The sequence below is a fragment of the Xiphophorus couchianus genome, chromosome 4, assembly GCF_001444195.1.
Source record: "Xiphophorus couchianus chromosome 4, X_couchianus-1.0, whole genome shotgun sequence".
Classification (NCBI taxonomy): domain Eukaryota; kingdom Metazoa; phylum Chordata; class Actinopteri; order Cyprinodontiformes; family Poeciliidae; genus Xiphophorus; species Xiphophorus couchianus.
In genome coordinates, this window is record NC_040231.1 from 13,011,690 (window position 1) to 13,032,963 (window position 21,274).

Sequence of the window (21,274 nt, forward strand, 5' to 3'; positions counted from 1 at the left end):
TAGAAGGGGGATACAAAAATAAGGAGCTTAATTTAGGGTTATTTATGTGTATCATAGAGCATCGTTCAGACAAAATAAGAGCGATTACACAAAAAATGCTATATACAGCCTAAACTCACTCACTTATAAAATATTTTAAAGACAGCTTCAACTTTTAATTTCACTTATTATATCAAAGGGGACATATTATGCAAACTTGAAACTTGAGGTTTTTGAAAGCTGATTCAAAAACCTCCCAAATTTTTAAGTCACATTCACTGGTCACTGTACTGTTACCTAGCAACCCCAGCCCAGCCAGCCCCATTACCTAGCAACCCAACCAGAGCTCCAGCACATTTGGTCAGCTGGTTTTATCGCTTTATATGCTGTACAATGGCTGCTGGAAAAGACAAACGTTTTGCTATTGACTTGCCATCCAGAAACCACTTGCTGCATTGGTACACATTCAAAGATCTAAAGTAGACGCCTAGCAAGGTGTACAGTATTCCTAATCAGCTCGATGTTATTTGTATAAAACATATCTGTATGCTAAAAAGCCTGATTGATATTAGTCGATTTCCTGACGAAAGAATTTTTAGTATTTTACAGTGAAAAGTCATTAACATCATTTTGATTTAAATTACAACGGCAACACATCTGAAGAGTTACGTTAGTGAAATCAGAATCAGCAGGTTGCAGCTTTACAAAAACCTGAAAATGGCCGAGCCAGAGATGCTCAACACAAATATGTTGAGCATCTCTGTGGATGCTCAACATATTTGTGTTAAAATTGAGGGTTTGGTTTAAAACCGAGCCAAATATAACAGACATTACATTAAATAGGTCTAATTATCCTACACCACTAACCAAGGTCTCCATCAGAACAGGGAGTCCTACACAACAGCAGAGTATCAGTGCCATCCAACGAGTCTTTTTATGCGCACCATTCATGCTTTTCTCGTCAGAACTCCAGCAGCTTTAAAAGGAAACTCCACTTATGGATTTTTACATTATTTTTTAACATAAACTCAAAGGTCAAGGAAGAATCCGTCTTAAACCTAAAAGGTTAATTGTTGGACTTCTACGTGTATTTTTAAGCCTTCTCCTTCTATCTAAAACAACAAACGTCACATGTTTGTTCCCGTGGCTGTTATTCATCTAGGTTTCTTCCTCCTTTTTTAAAAAGGAGCAGTAAAGGCCAGTAGAACCGCATCAGCAACTTTGCTTCCTGAAACTCGTTTCACAATACAGTAAAAGGAAAACTTTACAGGCCTTTCCTTTAACTTGGACCATAACTTTAAAACTTTTACGCTTTTCTGTGAGTGTGTGTTCACTTCAGTCTGCCTCATCATCATACAAAGGTTTTGAGATCACAGAAAACAGCCTGCTTGGAACAAGAAGGCTGTTTATCTTTCCAGTTTTAAAGATAAAAAAAAACAAAAAACCTCGACTGCATCTGTACAAAAATACAACCTGCTTTATGACCTGACCGCATTCTTCTGTGTCTGTTCCCAACGGTTGAACTGGTAATATCTGTCCTTCATGTTGCTTTCAAAACCCGAAAAAGTGACACAACAAGAAATGGCACATTGTTCATTCATTCAGTGCTGGCACAGAAAGGCTGGAGTCAGATAATGAAAGCTAAGAAATGGAGAAGGATGTGGCATTCACAGTGAATTACAGATGGGAGCTTCAAAGGATGGCATTTTAACACAAGAGAGCTAAAATGAACAAAGGTCAGATGGATGTGGAAATATTTCATGCCAGAAAAATCTTTAAATATCAACAGAAGAGAAGCTTTGCTCTGTTGTTAGAGACAACACGTAGAAACAAATCGATCTGGGCCTTGCACAGACTTATCTCTGTCACAAAATGTAAAAATATAACACCAGCATACACACAGGATCGGTTTCAGAAAAGTTTTCATCCAAATGAACCCGAACAAACATGCCAAACCAACAGGGGGCAGTGTAGCGTAAAGCTAAAACCTAAGTCAGCCAATTAGATTGCTTCAAAAACAACCACAACTTCCTGCTTGGAATTAAAAATGGTGCAAGTTAGACATTATTATGGCTGAAAAACGTATCATGATACAAGCGTTTCATATCGGTCGATATCAATACAATTGATCAGTTTTTTGTTTCAAATATCTGAAATACTGTGAAACTGCTGAGGCGACCTTTCCCGTTTTATCCACAGTTTTCACGTCACGCTGTTATTTCTCTTATTTTTAAGCAGTTGTGAAGCACAGTGGTAAAACATTAAACTGCGGCTGCGCCAGTTACTCAGTCGGTTGTTGCCAGGTAACCAAAGAATGAGTGAGCTAGTTGTTGCTAGGTAACCAAAGAGTGAGTTAGTTGATTCCACCATCCTTGAGAGTTTAAGTGGCTAAAGTCTTTCTTCTGCCTACATTCCCCAGAATTCTGTGCGGTTCTGGATCAGTGTTCAGTGAAATTACAGAATATTAGACATTTTATCTATGGATATTGATCATGTGTTGATACGTTGCTATTAATTTATTGCCCAGCTTTAATTGGGAACAAACAAAAAAGCATCCTGCATCTGCAGTGCTTTACAAACTATTTTAAAGCAACACTTTATGTTTAAATGTCTTCCTGCTTAGGCACAAAAACAGTGAACAAAGACATGAATCTTATCTGAATTCAAGGTAGAAGAACAAAGTCAGTCTTGGGATCCTGTGACCCAAATATGGCAGATCACACATTTATTTGCTTTGTTTACCAGGGAGAGAAGGAGGTGGGTGGACAGGATGCCTGTTTTTCATGCACCTTAATTTATTCTGACTATGTTTGCTGTTTGATTTATCTGCAGGAACAAACAGATGAAATGGGGCAGATGGAGTAGCTTAAAAAAAAAAGATGCCAAAGTGTAAAATGTAAATATCCGACACATATGCTAATGCAGTCTGTCTTTTATCTCCTTGGATTTGTAAGGATTGTTTGTTTTTTGTTTTTTAAAAAAAAAGCTGAAAACAAGAGGCAATATCTGTCCTCTAACCTAGACTTCTGTTAAAGGCTGAAACTTTACAGCTGTGAGGATTCACACACCCAATAAAGCCTTATCACAGCAGCGCTGAGCAGGTAATTCTCTGTATTTGAATGCCTCTGCTGTGGAAAGGTCACAGGCAAAACACCGTGACCACTCGTGCACCACATAAGCTGCAAATTTATAAATGTATCCCGATAGCACAGATTGCTGTCACCCCGACTGTGAAGCTGCGACGGCTACATCAATACGGCGCTCTGCAATAAGCTGAACAATAGAGGGCTGTTCTGTTTTCTCTTGATGTGATAATAAGAAGCATCTCTTTGAAAACTTTCCCTCTGCATGAGCTCAAAGAACAATAGATATCATCGCTCCTTTCAACTTTCCCATTAAAGTTTGTTATCTGGCAGAAAGAAAAAAACAAAACAAATATGACATAAGAGGAAAGTAATCAGTTTAAAACTTAGACATGAATCCAACATGTTGCTGCGATTAAGCAGAAGGGCTTAAATGACAGAGGGGGTACAGTAGAAGAAAAGCAGACACAGAAAGGAGGTTTTATGTCAGGCATCAAGATTTCTTGGCCATTTTTCAGGCTCCATCTCCTTGTAGCGGTGCCATTAGATGGTAACTGGGTTTTAGAGGCTCCATACAAACTGCATACAGCTGCTAGAAATAAAGCCAGCCAAGGAGATATTACTATTTATTCTCCTGTTTGGGATCTACTGCAGTCCCATTATCAGTCCTTTTCTGCTATAGTTTCTTCCTCTCCATCTTAAAAGTTCCAGATTTAAGTAGTTTATAGTCAAGTAAACTCAACTTGAGGTTTAAAAGCAAAAAGCTCTGGAAAGGCCAATGCAAATGTAGGACATTTGTGCTTCAACAACCTTTTATAAAAGCAGGAAAATTCATTTGGCAAACTTAATTTTCTGTATTACAAAGCTTTTTGAAAATTTACAGGACTACCAAATCAATTATCCTTCAAATATTAAGGAAGCACTTTCCTTGTTCTTGTAACAGGGAAAGTGGCAAGTAGTTCAACTATTCTGCATAATAAGCAATTAAAAGCAGCAATTAAGCGACAAAAAAGCGATAAATGATTATTAGATAACATTGTTATAGAAATGATAAGCATTATATCATCTTCTAATTTAAATAAAAGCAATTAGATCAAGTTGTACATCCTCTGATGTAAAATTTGAAACTGTTGTAGTTAAATGCATTCGACCTTTTTCCATCGCATTATGCTTGAAACGTCCAGAGAAAACGGATCATTTCTACACTTTTCTCGCATCTTATTACAAAGGAATTTAAATTATGTTTGATGGTAGATTTGATAAATTAGTACAATTCCATTTAGAAAGAAGAATGAGAAAATACCAGCATGACTTTTACCTTTAGTTAGTCTTTTCCACATTGAAATAAAACTCAAAAAACTTGGAAAAACTAATTTTTAGTTTCTGACTTCGCCTTCATTTTAAAACAACTCAACAATGTGCAAGTTCACAAACATAGGAAGCCATTTTCCTTCATGTAAACTATAACAACTACTGTAAATCCTCTGTGTTAATTTCTCCTTTCTAGATCCAGATGCTGCACTGATAAGTTTCTCGCCTCCCAGATTTACTGACAGCCGTCCCCAGAGAAAAGAAGCTGTTGACCCTAAAACCACCCACACAGACTCGCACATCTGCGGCGCTGCTGCAGCACAGCAGCAACGTCTTTTCCCCGACACTCGCAGGGGTAAAGTTAACCAACTCTAATGAGAGCGTGAAGCAGATTATTGGCTAAAAAATTTTTTTAAAAACTCCTTCTCCAGCTAAAAAAAACCAACCCAACTTTAATGAGCAATTATTTCTAAACTTCCGGACGGATTAGGTTGAACATCTCATATAAAAATGATCCAGAGATTCTCTGCTTAATTTGAGTCATTGATTCTTGGGGTTGGCTCAATGAAACAGCACAGAGGGTGAGATTATATTATATTTTGGCAGCGTAAACTTATCGAGCTGCTGAAGCCTCGTCGGTGTTGAAGAGATGTGGCCCTGCTGTAGCAGAAACCCCTACATGTGCGATCAATATTATGAGTAAAGCAGCGTATGAACAGGTTTCAGGACAGAAATCACAGCAATAAAAGGTGCAAGTCATACATTTTGGTCCGATTATGGGTGAAAATGTGAACAATCTGGGAATTTCACACTCCAATGTAGAGCTGCAACTCACGATTGTTTTAGTAATCGATTCATGTATCGCTTTCTCTGACAATTAATCGATTTATCAGATAAAAAACTGGCACCTTTTGCAGAATTTTCATTTAATGACTTAAGCAGTTTTGTAAAATATTAGAAATACCTTAAAAGATGCAAATAAATAAATAATGCAATGAAAAATAAACTTTTTGTTGCCTAAAATGCAATAACACAAGCATTCCTTTAGTGTATGCTGCATAAGTAGCAAACAATGCATCTGCAGCTAAAAAATAATACTTTACCAACATGTGAGAATCTCAGTCCTTTCTGCTTGATTTAACATTAAAGTGTGGACTAATCTGTGATTTTTTTTTTCTTCTTTTTTTGGATTAACCCAGTGGTTCCCAAAGTGGGGCTACAGTGCCATTGCAGGGGGAGAAGCGCTATGGATGAATGAAAAAAACCCAAATTGTTACACAAAAGTGTTTCACTGTAAAGATGGTTTGAAATGTGTTTTGTTGCAACCTGAAGTGTGAAATACAGTAAACGTCAATGGAGTTTGAAAAAAATATGTGTATAGGTTTATGTCTGGTTGAACGATGTGTGTGCCCAGTTGATTTTTTTTTTTTTTCTTCTTTTTTGGGGAAGATTTTATTGTAATCCATAGGGGGTCCAGAAAATCTTTGGGAACCACTGGATTAACCAATTAATTGGATGGAAAAGGTTCCAAATAGGAGATTTTGTTTACAGAATTTGACTAAAAATGCCACTTGAGGAGTTCTGTACGTTTTCTTAAAGCAAAATATACACATTTTTGCTCAGTTTTGGCTTCATTACTGCTCTGAGTGCGTTGTTCTTGCAGGTATTCTTAAAAATAAAACCAGAATATATTGTACGGCCGAAACTATTAATCAGATTAATCGTGATGAATCCATTATTAAAATAATGGATTTCTGCCACTTGAGCAGTTCAAGATAGAACCGATTCACAGAAAAATAAGTTTTTTGCATCTTAAATGGCCTTTTTTGACTTTGTATACTCTGGTTAACGATTAATCAGTTAGTAAATTAGTTGACAATTATTTCAATAATCAATTCATTACGGTTAATCGATTCAGCCCTACTCCAATCTCCCATTTCTTCTGTAAACCACCAAACAGAAAACTCATCTACGCCCTTAACGAGGCAGCTTCACTTTCACTCCGACTTCTCCAAAAAAAAAAAAAAAAAAAGCTCCTGCTTTAAAACCAGCCAGATGCAGAGTCAGAGAAGCCATGCTGTGTGTGATAAAAGACGGTGGTATCCACAAATCCAATCTTTGCTACCAGCAGAGACAGGTGGAGGCTGAAGGCCTAGAGCTGCAGATAGCTCACTGAACCAGCCTGACTCCCCACTGAGCTCGTCTCCCTGCTTCGGGTTTCTGAAAGAGGAAGAACTCGCAGAACTTCAGCTGCCACCTACAGACGACTAATGCAAACCTGAACAAAACCCACTCAGTCTCCCCTGATGCTTGAGGCTCGGCTTCCCCTTTGGGTGAGAGCAGTGTGTGCACAATCACACCGTTTATCTTGAGGCAGATGTTACCCTGTGCACCTCATATCAAGAACCATCTTAGATGATTTTATGGTTGCAACTAGCGATTACTTTGGTCATCGATTATTCTGGCAATTAATTGGATAAAGAAAATGGCAGATTCTGCATGATTTTCCTGTAAAACTTGAGCTCATTTCATACCACTTTAGAAATGTGTTAAAAGATGCAAATAAACAAATGGTACAATTCATATTTTGAATAAGAAAGTGAAAATTTCGTCACCTAAAATACCTTATTTTAACAACACCTGTAACATCAACATGTGAAAAGCTCAACAATATAGTGCTGAGCTGACCGGTTGATTATATTTTGTATTAATAATAGCATAGCAAAAGGCGTTTAATGCACTTTTTTTTACTGAATTTGAAGCAGGTGAAGATGAAACTGCCACTTGAGCAGTTCAAGGTAGAACAGATTCACAGAAAAATAACGTTTTTTTGCATCATAATGCAAAAAGCTTCTCTTTTTTTTTATAGTTTTGGGTTAATTACTGCTCTGTGTGTTGTTCTTTCAGCAAATAGCCTTTGTTGAATTTGTATACTCTTAACGATTAATCGATTACTAAATTAGTTACCAATTATTTTAGTAATCACGATTGATCTGATTAATCGTTTCAGCCCTACAATATAATATAGTGTTATTTAGAAGAAAAACAAAACGTTTTTTTATTTTAAATGTACTTGACATTTTCGATAATGCATGTGTCAAAAATAAAGCAATGATTTTAGAAACTACAGGGGAACGATTATGCAAACATGGAAGATCTGGACATTTTCAAAAATGTTATACCTTTTATCTAAAATTGATATGACAACTTTTAAGCCTTTTATAGACCTTGCAATAACCCAGCACCTTGTATTGGCCTTTATGCATAAAAACCCAATAAAATCGAATAAAGGTTTCAGCTGCAATGTCACAAGATGTAACAAAGGTCAGGGATTTACTTTCACTCCCTACTTTGCATCGGACAACCACATGAAATCCAGATAAAGTACATTGAGGTTTGTGGTTGCAACACAAGGTTTAAATGTTTTATTTATTTTGCAAAGCAATAGGACATATTAAATCCCTCCTAATATTTTGTGATAGTTTATGAGATCTAAACAATTTTTTTTGTTTATTTATTTGTCGTTATAGCAGAAGAAACCCACTAAAGAACACACCGACTAACAGTTTAGTTTCAAAAAGCCTCATTAAATTGGTCTACACACTCTGAGGAGGAGTTCTCCCAAGCAGAGGAAGTTTCAGGCTTTGGAGTGTCACGCTTTGATCCGCGGAGGCGGAGCGTGAGCGGTGTGTGACAGAGACGAAGAAGCCAGCTGAACTAATTCTCTTCGCAGAGACAGGGCCGTTTGAGATTCCTTCAGAGGAGGCCGTTTGAGTCAGCTGCCGTGACCGAGCGCATCCCGAGTGATCGGGGCCAGCTATGACACGCCGGCATTCATCTTTGTCAGGCGGAATGGAAGCAGGCAGGCGCTGTGCGATTCCCTGACCAATAAGAGGTGAGTGGAGTTCAGGGCCGAGTGCAGATGGATGTTACAGGGGAACCATTATGCAAAATTCACATTTTGAATGTTTTCTAGCTTCCATTTGGGTCTCTACTGCTTCTAAAACCAGTTTAAAAGTTTTATACTTACTAATAGAATAAAACATGGAGAACCATCATTTAGCTTTATCAGGACAAGAATCCAGAGAAACACCCAATAGTTCATACATTATGGACTACTTATTCTTATTAAACATGGGGAACAAATATTTTGTTTAATACTTTTATCCTTTTGTCTTTCTTTTGGCTTGTTGGTTTGTTTGTATTTCCTTCTAACTCATGTAAAGCTCTTTGAACTGCCTTGTTGCTGAAAATGTGCTATACAAATAAAATTACCTTACTTTTGGTAATAAGCGAATGTTTTTTGGTGTCTGGAAAATGAGCCGTTTCAAAAACCTCATGAATGTAACGTCACAAATAAGCAGGCACTGCCCGTCATCAAGTAACCTCAGTGAAGCCCACCCCGTTACCTAGCAACCCCAGGAGAGTTCCACCCGTCACCTAGCAACCAAAGCAGCTCCAGCACATTTGGTCAGCTGGTTTTACTGCTGAACAATGGCTGCTGGAAAAGACTAGGGTCGAGGGGTTTACCATTCCGAAAACACTTGCTGCATGCTTGTTGATTGTGCAGGAGGCCCCACCTCTGCTTTTCAAAGATTAAGGCGCAGTCTGCCGTTACCTAGCAATCCAAGCAGACGTCCAACACATTTGATCAGCTGGTTTTACCACTGAATGAGCTGTACAATGGCTGCTGGGAAACACAAATGTTTTCTTGTTGACTTAACATCCAGAAACCACTTGCTGCATTCTTCTTGGTTGTGCAGCAGCCTCTACTTCTACGTTTCAATGAAGTACGGTTATATAATTGCACATCTGTCTGCAGCCATTTTCACATGTGAGTGTAAACGTTGAGTTGGAGGGCGTGGCCGGCAGAAGCTTATTTGGATTTAAAGTGGCATTTAAGAACCATTTATGAATCAATTTTAATTATTTAGGTAAATCACATCTACTAAAACGAGTTCCCCAAAACTCAGCTAACTTTAGGCTCATAACAAGATTTCTGTCAAATCTGCTTCATGACAGCAGGAATATGTCATCAAATGCTTTTGTCAGACTTAAGAAGAGAGTGACAGAAAGCGACACTCTACCCGAGCTGCAGCGGTGTTGTTTAAACTGATTAACTGTCCCGCTGTGTAAAGACACCTGCCGGGCGCATCCCTCATCCATATTAATGCTCCTGGAAATCTAATGCCTGGAGAAAGTTGCTTATCTGGGTGTGTCACTTTGACCCCTCTGAGAACCTCACCAACACACACAGCGAGCCAAGCTATCAGCCTAATGGAAAAGTAAAAAGGCTTGCTGTGGTTGACTGGAGCAGAGCAAACACAGAGAGACAGATAGGACAAGACGGGAGACAGGTGGAATACACACAGGATGTCCACACGGCCTCATCTAGTTTACTGAGCACACAACCTGGATACACACAGAGGAAACAGCCATCATGCATCGTCACATTGCGTTTTATGACTTCTGCATGTACAGGCTGGGTGTAATGTGAACGGAAAACACTGTCATGTGAGGAAAACTGACTGACTTATTAGGTAAGTTTGGGCTAAAACTAATCCAGTCTGAGTCAGGGAGGTCAAACAGAGAGGGTCACTCCATCCGACTCACCTCAGGTGTTTGAAATAAGGTTTCAAATACCAATTACCACCATTATTGATTAATCTGCCAGGTGGGAACTCAGTTAATCTATGAAATGTCAGAACAAGTTGCAGCTTCAAGGTAATGTTCTCATTCATCAAAATGCAACGATCAGGACTTTCTTGGCCAACACCAATTTAGTGATTAAAAAAAAAATCTAATAAAGTGCTTTTGATGCATTTAATTCATAGGATGAAGAAAAAATTAGATTTTTAACATTTGACCTGCAGATCAGAGAAAGCCAAAGTAAAATTGGCCACTTCTGATTAATTTGTGCATCCTTACTATAAGCAGCAGGATACAGTAAATTAGGCAAGATTACAAATAAGTTTCACATTTATTAGTCTAAAATATTGAATAATCCCAATGGGTTTTTTTTTCTTACTTAAAATCCAACTAAATATTCAGCCTTTTTTCCCTCAATCAGTTAATCGATCATAGATTACCAAACTCCCTTCATTAGCTCTGATCGGTGACCAATAGTTCAAATACTGAAAAATCTAAAACATTTTCCTCATCAAAAAAATCAAAATTGCAACAGTTGTTATATTTTTTCAGCTGCGGTTCGCTTTCACACTCCACTGTGTCAAACGATCCAAAACGTTAAAAAAAAACTTGTTCCTCCCTTCACCTGTGGTGGCGCTGCAGCAAGAACACTAGATGAAGCAACACACAAACCTCTGAAGAAGACATGAACACAACTTCATGAAATGTAAACAAAAATGGAGAATTTAGTAATCGATTAATCGCTAACTGGAGAATATGATGAAAAAAAAGCCCATTTCCTGAAAGAACGACATACTCAGAGGAATAATTAAGCCAAAACTGTAAAGAAAATATATACATTTTGTATTTATTATAAAAGAAAAACGAAGATATGTCCCAGAACTCCTCAAGTGACAAACCCAGTTCACCCAGTTCAAATTCTTCAATAATAATAATACAAATAATAATAATAAACAAAATAAAATCTCCCACTAAACACCTTTTGCTAACCAATTATCAATCAATAATTCAGAAAATTAATCAACAGATAAATATTAAGTCAAGCAGAAAGGGTTGAGCTTTTCACATCTTGATGTCAGATCAAGATGTGTATTTTTTAGCTGCACATGAATTATTTGTTTCAAAAAATGATCACGCATTCACTAAATGAATGCGGTGTTACTACATTTTAGGCAATAAAATGTTTATATTCTTATTATGTATATTAAGAAACTGATTTATTTGGATATTTAATGTATTTCTAATATGGTATAAAAATGTTTTAAGTAGTTAAATGAAAACTGTGCTGTACATCTATTTTTTAATTCGATTAATAAATTAATCATCTAATTGATTACTAAACTACATTCAGCTTAAACTTGTCATTTTTTCAGGATCAGCACCCTAGGATTTAAACTGTTTGTTATTTACATCTACAAAAGTTTTTCTAATATTGTACTTTTAAAATCCTTAATGTGTCAAATGAAAAATTCCAAGAATGTGCTCATTTTTATCTGATTAATCGTCAGAATAATCGATGTAGCTTTGAAATATGTGGAACAGTGGTGTTAGAAATGTTTGTTTTCATTGAATTATATATTAAAAAGCCACTTTGTGAGAGCTTGTGGCATGTCAGTGATTTGAAGCAGCGTTAATCTGCACACTTCCTGATCTTTGCTTATTGCTCAGGAGGCAGCAGAGGCAGCTTGTGCTGACGTGCTCTATAGGCTTAAACACCCCCGGTTCCGAAAGCCAGGCCGGGCACATTCATATTGATTACCGCTGCTCTGCATGCGTGCACACTTACTGTATTCAAAAAGACCAAAATAAAGAAAGTAGCAGAGAAAAGCTGCTGATGGGGGGCAGCTTTTCTCCGGCAGCCGCTTGACGGCGACCACCGGCACCGGGTAGGGGGCTCCGTGCACGCCGGACCAGCCACCCTGTCCACACGCATCTCCACCAAATCAATGCCTGCCCACTGATAGTAGCAGGCCTTTTATCACACGGCTCACATCCACAGACAAAAACACAGGGAGAACAGCCACAAATCACGCCGTGGCTGCCGTGGCTTTGTCCCGGAGGGAACATCCACCCGGGCGCCGGCTGGGGCGGACCGTGCCGCCGGAAAAAGCAGTCGAGGAACGGAAACCCTACCTTCCGACTCATCGCTGTCCCCGAGTAGAAGTAGTAGGCTATTCCCAGCACCCACAGCACCGCAAAACACAGCAACACCCTGGATTTCCTCCGCATGGCTGAGAGCTTCGCGTCGCTGTTCTCTCTCCGGTTTGCGTGATCCGCGACACCCCGCTTGAAGCCGAGCACTGTGTCCGGTGCGGAGCGCGTCGCTTCGCCGTGCGGCTTCGCCAGCCTTCGTTCAGTCGGTGAGGGGGAGCGGAGAGAGCAGGAAGCAGCGAGCCAACATCGGCGGGGTTAGAGGGCAAAGGCTAAGCGACTCTAATCCAATCAAACACCGGCTCAGGCAGCGCTGGAGGAGGGCCGGGGGGTCGGCGGCGAGTCGAGCCGTGCGGTTCCGTGCCGGAGGGGGGTGGAGGAAGTCCCGATTGGGAAGCGAATTGTTAGAAAGGTTCAGATGTGGCTGAAGGGGGGAAATATATCACACTGTTTCAGTTTCCATGTGCGGCCGATAGGGGCGCTAGACACACTTTAAACCGGGTTAAAAGCAGCAAACAAAAGATGAGAGCAAAGAAGAACCTCAGATGAACCTAAAACAGCTTATCATTGATTATTGATGATTATAATTATTAGTGATGACGAGAATATATTTTTTATATTTTATAATTATTAATCTAAATAATTAAAACTAATAATTTTAATAATCATAAATTTATAATAAAATATATATTACTGTTATTATAATTATATAATAATAAATGTAATAAAATAATTGGTATTATATTATAATTTTAATAATTATTTAATCATAAATTGATTATTATAAATGTTATTATTATTATTATATAAAATTTTACATTTCTTGAAATTAAAACATTTAAAGAAATGTAAAGTTTTAAATAATAATAATAATAACAATTATTATTATAAAAGAAATGGGGCAATTATTGGAAGATAAAAAGACAAATTTCCTTTGTTGATCAGTTCTAGAGCTCCATGTCAGTAATTGTATTGAAAATATTTGTACATACATTAAATATTTATAAAAATGTAAACATATAATACTGCGTTCCTTTAAATCAAGGCTAAAACCCACCTGTTTAGAGTTGCTGTCGACCCATAACCACTGGAACATTAACCCACATATTTGATGTGTATTGATGATTTTGATGATGCCACACGTCAAAATGTAATGTCTGTTATTGATTTTTCAATTAGTGACTGTATGTTGTTCTTATGACTTTTTATTTGTGTGTTTTTATGATTTAAAGTACTATTAACTGCCTTGTTGCTGAAATGTGTACCTTGATGTCACCTGCTTTTCCGCTCTGTGGGACAATAAAGGCTATTTCTTTTCTTTGTAGAAGTAAGACCAAATGTGTGACATCAGTATTGGAGAACATTTTTTTTAAAACACTGAATAATCAGTGAGAAATTCTCCACTTTGTCAATCTGGCAGTGTTGAATCTTTCAAACCTCAATTGTTTTTCCAGAAAGGTGTCAGAATATGACACTTTTCCCATATAGTCATATTCTAAAATAATCTGAAATTACTGAATAATGTTCAAAATATTAATACAAATACACTTTATATTAGTGATGTAGTTGTAATTGTATGCATATATCAAATGATAAATGGTTGTAATAACTGTTTATATTGAAATAAGAGCAAAATATTAGTTCAGTAATAGATTGTGTGTCACAAATACTTCAGTCAAGATGCAGGAAAACAAAACTTTGGTTTATTGGTGTTCAAACATCTGAGAGATGGATCGTAAAACCTCCTGTTCCTTGTAAAAAGGAGGAATTTCTCTTTGTACTGTGGGCCAATCTCAGGACGTGATTAGTCAGTGAATGAGTCAAAGGTTGGAAATTTTCAGTTCAGCGGCTCACTGCCAGTTTCAAGGCAAACATGACCTGCAGATAAACTTTGTAATCAGCCTGTTAAACTTTACAGAAATTAAGAAATGCATTTCTGTAAAGGGCATGAGTCAGCTACTTTTATTGTATCCAAGTCTAAAGGTTAAATCGGAAAACAAGTACAAATCAGTTAAAAACCCATTTAACAGAAATATTTCTGTATGATGTAAAGACATGTTTGATACGGTAACCTCAGTATATTGCCTACAGAGGGTTTTTAAAAAAAATTTTAAACTACGGCTCACTATCCAGGGTGCTTTGTCTGGGGGTTTGCATGATAACTATTCCTAATCACAGATTACAATCAACAGGAAGTGGATTTCCCTCTTTATTCTGCAGAGTGTAAACACTAACCTGTTAGCTAACTGAGCTAGCATCATATTCAAGATTTCTTTTATTTTAGTCTTTACTGAGTTTGATGAGTTCTGGTTCAAAATCTAATTTAAACTGGATTATTCTATGCTAAATATAGGCTCCTCAAAACACTTACAGAGTAAAGCCCTTGTTCCTTAAAACACACACAAAGAATATATAGAAATATATTTGAGAGGCTTCATGGATGCAAAGCAGGACCAAATAGTAGAGAGAGAAAGAGGAAGTTTATATTATATCTTCCATCAATCATATTCATTTTAAAGGGGAGTGGCCAAAGCAAATGAGGTGGATTAGCAGTGCTTGCCAACAACTGATGGTGTCATCCAGAACGTGAATATCGTCCCCGCTGCCTGGAAGCTGAGCTGCTGGCTGCTTATGACAGTCTTCAGTCAGAGGATCTCTTCAGATTTGTTGCTACACTGACTGCTACAGGAGATCCTTTCGGAGAAATCAAGTGTTTTTGAAATGGCTAAAATATTTTGGTCTGATTAAAGAATCCTGCTGTTACGGCCCTGGGCCTTGTGGGCTGGGTTGCAGGTGCTTTTGTCTGTCTTTGTGCTCCTCCCCTTTGCAGGTGCTGTTGGCCCGTTGATTTGGAGCACAGAGTATTTAAGCCTGGCTGCTTCCACCTTCTGGGTCGCCTTCGGCGTCCACTCTGCCGCTTGTGGTGCTCTGCTGTCGGCCTCAGTCCCCCCCCTGTTGCACATTTGAGTTTGTCTTTGTTTTTGCACTTCAACACTTCCATATGTACTCATACAACACATCCAAGCATTTGCTTTACACCACTGACATTGACTTCCACAATCCATTGTAGTTTTTGTTAATAAATATTCCTTTTTCTGCACTTTAACCACTGCATGGTCTCCTCCAATTTTTATGACCTTGAGCCAGTTGTAACACCTACCAACAGTTTAATTTGAAAATCTTTTTGAAAACACAGATTCTTAGTTCTTTTGTTTTATTTTGAAAGGCCGCATCGTGAATCCAGTACTTTGAATAGTAAATCAAATTAGGAGAGGCTCATCAAGGGCAGCATTCAAACAAGAACTGCAATCCGTCAGTCTACTGCTGGGTTGCCATAGCAAAAAAAACAAACAAAAAAAAAAAACATGCACTCCTTTTCCAGAAAATAGATAAATCAGAAACTGCAGATGCTGAAAATGATTTGTGATAATGAAACAACTGTCACTTTAAATCATGATGTGCAAATATTGATTCAAAGCATATAAAAACTCCTGTAGTAACAGCTGATAAGAGTCTCAGTAGCAGTACGACAATCTTAAAACGTCTGAAATCCCTAAAATGTTCTACATTTAGTAAATGAATAGTTTCTTATTAAACAGCCACACCACTGTGTCTCTAATTTAATTATTTTTGTGTCATTTGAGTCTCTAAACAATTTATTACTTCCAGTAATTCATTTGCCACCCTAAGAAAAAAAGCCTTAATCCTCCTAAATAAAATACAGTAATCTTTGCATAATTTAAGATATTATTATACAGCGCTGCCAGAAAGTATATTTCAAATATGTCACTTCAATATTCCAGATTATTAAGCAAATTTTAATTGTGCAAAGTTAAGCTGTGGAGATGCATAAAGAAATGTTCAAATGATTTTACTTAAAAGTGTTAAATCAGGAAGTAAGATTAAATCTTTGTTTTTGTAAACAAATTACCGTCAGATTCAAGAAGTCACTTGAGCAGAACCTGTCCGACAACATGAAGTAGGACAAATTATTTTAAAATTAACACATAAACCTGCACAAGATTGAAGGAGGATGTTCTGCCGTCAGTTTATGACTTCAGGAATATTTCATTTATTCAAGAGCAGAGGGAGTCAAAGCACGCCAGCAAGTTCATGTGAATGGCTTTAGAAAAGATTTTGGACTGGCCTAGTCAAAGTCCAGACTTAAATCTGATTGAGATGCTTACGTTAATGATTGAATACCCTCCACTGTGGATGAATTAAAATAATTCTGCAAAAAAAAGTCAAAAGTGATGCGAATATCAAACACAACCAAAGTGTCAAAACCAATTATTAAAGTTTAAAGTTAAATTATTTCTCTGTATAAATTATTTGGTCACCTGAAAATTGAGTTTTATAGTTAGTCAGATTATTCTTGTCTAATATTAACATTTGTTTGATGATCTGAGAGATTTGAGTGTGATTAAACAAACAAGCAAAAAAAAAAATCACAAACAGAAGAAAGCTTTATGGTGCGGAAAGCAAAACATCTCAGAAATTTATTCATAAATTTATTTTTGCATTGGATATAAAACCTTATAAACAAGATAAGCACACAGATTTATAAAACTCATGATAGGAAATAAAACTTAAGCAGTTAATTTTCAGCTCTACTAAAGTCTTCAGTGACTTTGATCACGATCACTTTGGATCCGGTTGTTTCGGGTCAGACGGTGTACTTGTCCTCTCCTTGCCTCTGTGTTTTGTGGTAGTGGGTGTAGTCGCTGTAAAGCTCGTTGAACACCTCTCTGACTCCGGCGTTCAGCCCGGCTCTCAGCAGCTTGATGTCCGACTCCAGGCACAGGTCCAGGACGCAGTAGACGCCCTCAGTCAGGTGGAGCTTCACGTCTGGCCGCAGGGTGACCTGCAGAGGCAGAAAATATGCAGATTAAAGGAAAAGAAGAGACGGAGGAGGAGATAATGAGGCACAGAGAGGTTTCCGCTTCATAAATCACAGTTTCTTCACTTTATGAAGTTTAATTTTGGTTATAATAAAAATTATTACTCCAAGCTTTCACATTTCCTTACAGAAACACTTTAATAGTCTCTTATTTTCACGGTCATGCTGATAAAGTATTCATTCATGTTTCCTCAATATTTTGAGATTACATCAAACTTTTACATAATCTATGACAGACAAACATAAAGTGGTTGATTAATGTTACTTTGTACCTATTCTGCAACTAAGGCTTACCTTAGGAACCGATATTCAATCAATTATTCTGACAATCGATTAATCAGGTAAAATAATACGCATATTCTACATGTTTTTCATTTAACCACTTGAGCCTTTTTTATAAAATATTAGAAATATATCAAGAGATGCAAATGAACAAATAATTAAATAATTTTTTAAATAAGAAACTAAATATTCTATTCCCTAAAATGCAATAACATAGCATTATATTACTGAATTTGAAGCAGGTGAAGCTAAAACCACGCCACTTGAGGAGGTATGGGTAAACATATTTATAGACAAAAGTGATTTTAACTTAAAATATATATATATATATATATATATATATATATATATATATATATATATATATATATATGTTTGTTTAAAGTAAATGTTATTTAATCAAATGTTAAATTAGTTGACCATTATCTAAATATTTGATTAATCACGATTAATCGTTTCAGCTCTAATTCCCTTCACATTTCAAACAATCAATGAAGTTTATTTGCATAGCACATTTCAGCAGCAAGATGTTTTACATAAGAAAATAAAAAAATTACAAAGTTATAAACAAAACATTATGCAGTCAGCAACTGAACAAACAGTTTGATGAGAGCCGTCATCAAAATCATTCACATCAAATAAGTTGGCCAATGTTTGTTTTATTATGGTTCAAAAGTAACTCTAGACTGGTGGGTTTTTAGTCTACATTTAAAGTAACTCAGTGTTTCGGCTGTTTTGCAGTTTTCTGGAAGTTTGTTCCAGATTTTGTGGTGTGTAGAAGCTGAATGCTGCTTCTCCTCGTTTGGTTCTGGTTCTGGGGATGCAGAGCACATTGCAAAAAGACAAAATCTTACCAGGTAATTCTGGTCTAGTTTCTAGTGCAAATATCTTGGTATGCTTAAAATAAGACAAATTGACTTACAAGTATGTTTTCAACAAGATACAGGAGCTTGTTTTGAGTAAATGACTCCTTAATATTGATGAAAAATTATTAGCTCAGTTGGTAACAAGGGGAAAATGTGTTATAAGTGAAACAATCTGCCAACTGGAGCAGTATTTTCCATTAATGTTAAGGGATTATCGACTTAAAATAAGCTCCAATATCTTGCTGAATATTGACTTGCAAGTTAGTTTTTCTCATTTCCAGTGTATTAAGATATTTGCACTAAAAACTAGATCAGAAACATTTGGTAAGATTTTGTGTTTTTGCAGTGCAACCCAGAACAGAGTCCTGTACTATTACATTTACAAACCTGCAGCACTGACGCTGGACCTTTGTTTAGAGACACAGTTTGTTTATTAAAGTGAATATTTTGATCCACACGAGGCTGAGCTGCAGCTCAACATGTGAGACAAAGGCAAAACAAGCAGACAGAGCGAGCTTTTCTTTCTGCAACGACAGGTAAACACACTCCGGTCGAACAACAATCATCGTGATCGGTGAACCCTAACCAGCGAGGCAGCAGGACATTTAATAGCTTCTGCTTATTCATCTCAGATACATTACACTCATCGAGGGTTCAGGTGGCGTCCGCCGTGACGCGGTCCGCGCCACAGACATTTGTGAGACACGGCTGTCGCTCGGAGCCGCCCATGCTAAGTGATTTAAACAGCAAGGCTCCCATTATGAGGAACACAACCTGTTATGTGTCACCACAAGCACCAGCTGATGAAATGTGATGAGGAGTTCAGGGAATCTCCAAATGCATCATTATGTTATTACTCCGGTGACAGCTTCTCACCAGTGTGACTCACTAATGTGTTTCCTGGTGTTTCTGCATTTTTGTTTTATGATAACTGAGCTTTCTAAGTGATAAGAAAATTGCATAATATTGAACAGTATTTCATTTCTTCCTGTCTTGGAATACAAAATAAGCTAAAACTAGACTAAATATGCAAACATCGTTTGAAGACTGGTTTTTGAAGACTGGTTTTATTAAAGAAGGCAGGTTAATGTTAATAACTACAATAAATCAACATTAAAGAGGTTAAAATCAGGACCTTTCAGTAAAAAAATGCATAAGTGTATTTCTTCAGTAACACTTTATTTGACGGGTTGTGAATAAGACCGTCATAACACCGTCATAAACATGACATAACACCGTCATAAACATGACATGACACCGTCATAAACATGACATAACACTGTCATGAACATGACATAACACCGTCATGAACATGACAACAAAGTCATAAACACGACACCGTCATAAACATGTCATGACACCGACATAAACATGTCATGACACCGACATAAACATGTCATGACACCGTCATAAACATGTCACGACACCGTCATAAACATGTCACGACACCGTCATAAACATGTCATGACAGTCATAAACATGACACTGTCATAAACATGACATGACACCGTCATAAACATGTCATGACACTGTCATAAACATGACATGACACCGTCATAAACATGTCATGACACCGTCATAAACATGTCATGAAGGTCATAAACATGTCATGACACCGTCATGAACATGACACGACACGTCATAAACATGTCATGACACCGTCATAAACATGACATAACACCGTCATGAACATGACATAACACCGTCATAAACATGACAACAAAGTCATAAACATGACACCGTCATAAACATGTCATGACACCAACATAAACATGTCATGACGCCGTCATAAACATGACATGACACCGTCATAAACATGTCATGACACAGTCATAAACATGACATGACACCGTCATAAACATGTCATGACACCGTCATAAACATGTCATGACACCGTCATAAACATGACATGACACAGTCATAAACATGTCACGACACCGTCATAAACATGTCATGACACCGTCATAAACATGACATAACACCGTCATAAACATGACAACAAAGTCATAAACATGACACCGTCATAAACATGTCATGACACCGACATAAACATGTCATGACGCCGTCATAAACATGACATGACACCGTCATAAACATGTCATGACACAGTCATAAACATGTCATGACACAGTCATAAACATGACATGACACCGTCATAAACATGACTCCGTCATGAACATGACACGACACGTCGTAAACATGTCATGACACCGTCATAAACATGTCATGACCCAGTCATGAACATGACTCCGTCATGAACATGACACCGACATAAACATGTCAAGACACCGTCATAAACATGTCATGACCCAGTCATGAACATGACATGACACCGTCATGAACATGACACCGACATAAACATGTCATAACACCGTCATAAACATGAGTAAGTCTTCATGAATATTTATGACTATTGTCATAAAGTGTCATTTGGTAAATCATGACACTTTAAACACAAAGTTGACATTTTTCAAAATGTCTTTGTTATGACAACTTGACATTAACCAAGAAATCATGATCTGACATAAATTTGTTATAAAAGTATTACTGATTAAACTTTAAAAATTATGTAGCTTTATGTTATTAAAGCTAAAGTTTAATCAGTAATACTTTTATAACAAATTTATGTCAGACTTATTCATGTTTATGACGGTGTCATGACAGTCTTATTCACAACCCATCAAATAAATTGTTACCAATTTCTTCTAAGTAAAAATTTAAAATAAAATCTGCTGCAAACATTAGGTGACAAGATGACAATTAATCTGTCAACATTTGAAAATAATTGGTTGCTCTGGATTGTATTTATATCAGAGTAAAGTTGGCATTTATGTGTAACAGAAAAAAAGAAAAACTATGCTTAGTTTTTGTTTTGTTTCAGTTTTGCGGTACTTTGTGTCGAGCTATCAAATAAAATATATTCCATATGGTTGTAATGCGACAAATTGTGAAACGTGAAAGTGGATATAAATACATCACTACTGTTTGCAGTTTATTTTCATTTCTTGTACAGACCTTGTTTTTTTCATTTTGTGCATTTTTTTCTTTAAATC

General features: G+C 37.1%; 2 protein-coding genes across 4 annotated transcripts in view; both read right to left on the reverse strand.

The window, feature by feature from the left end:
- The window catches only part of galnt2 (UDP-N-acetyl-alpha-D-galactosamine:polypeptide N-acetylgalactosaminyltransferase 2), a 73,572-nt gene extending 60,945 nt beyond the window's left edge, over positions 1 to 12,627 (reverse strand). Inside the window, exon 1 of the mRNA XM_028015519.1 lies at positions 12,156 to 12,627. Coding sequence (XP_027871320.1) covers positions 12,156 to 12,251 — 96 coding nt within the window. The 5' untranslated portion in view covers positions 12,252 to 12,627. The remainder of the gene's footprint in view (positions 1 to 12,155) is intronic.
- Positions 12,628 to 16,221: 3,594 nt separating this feature from the next.
- urb2 (URB2 ribosome biogenesis homolog) overlaps positions 16,222 to 21,274 on the reverse strand; it is a 31,327-nt gene continuing 26,274 nt past the window's right edge. For 2 of the 3 annotated variants that reach the window (XM_028015496.1, XM_028015497.1), the window contains one exon: positions 16,840 to 17,037. In XM_028015496.1, the coding sequence (XP_027871297.1) occupies positions 16,840 to 17,037 (198 nt within the window). Of the gene's footprint in view, positions 17,038 to 21,274 lie in introns of all 3 variants that reach the window. The other variant, XM_028015498.1, reaches the window with a different exon arrangement.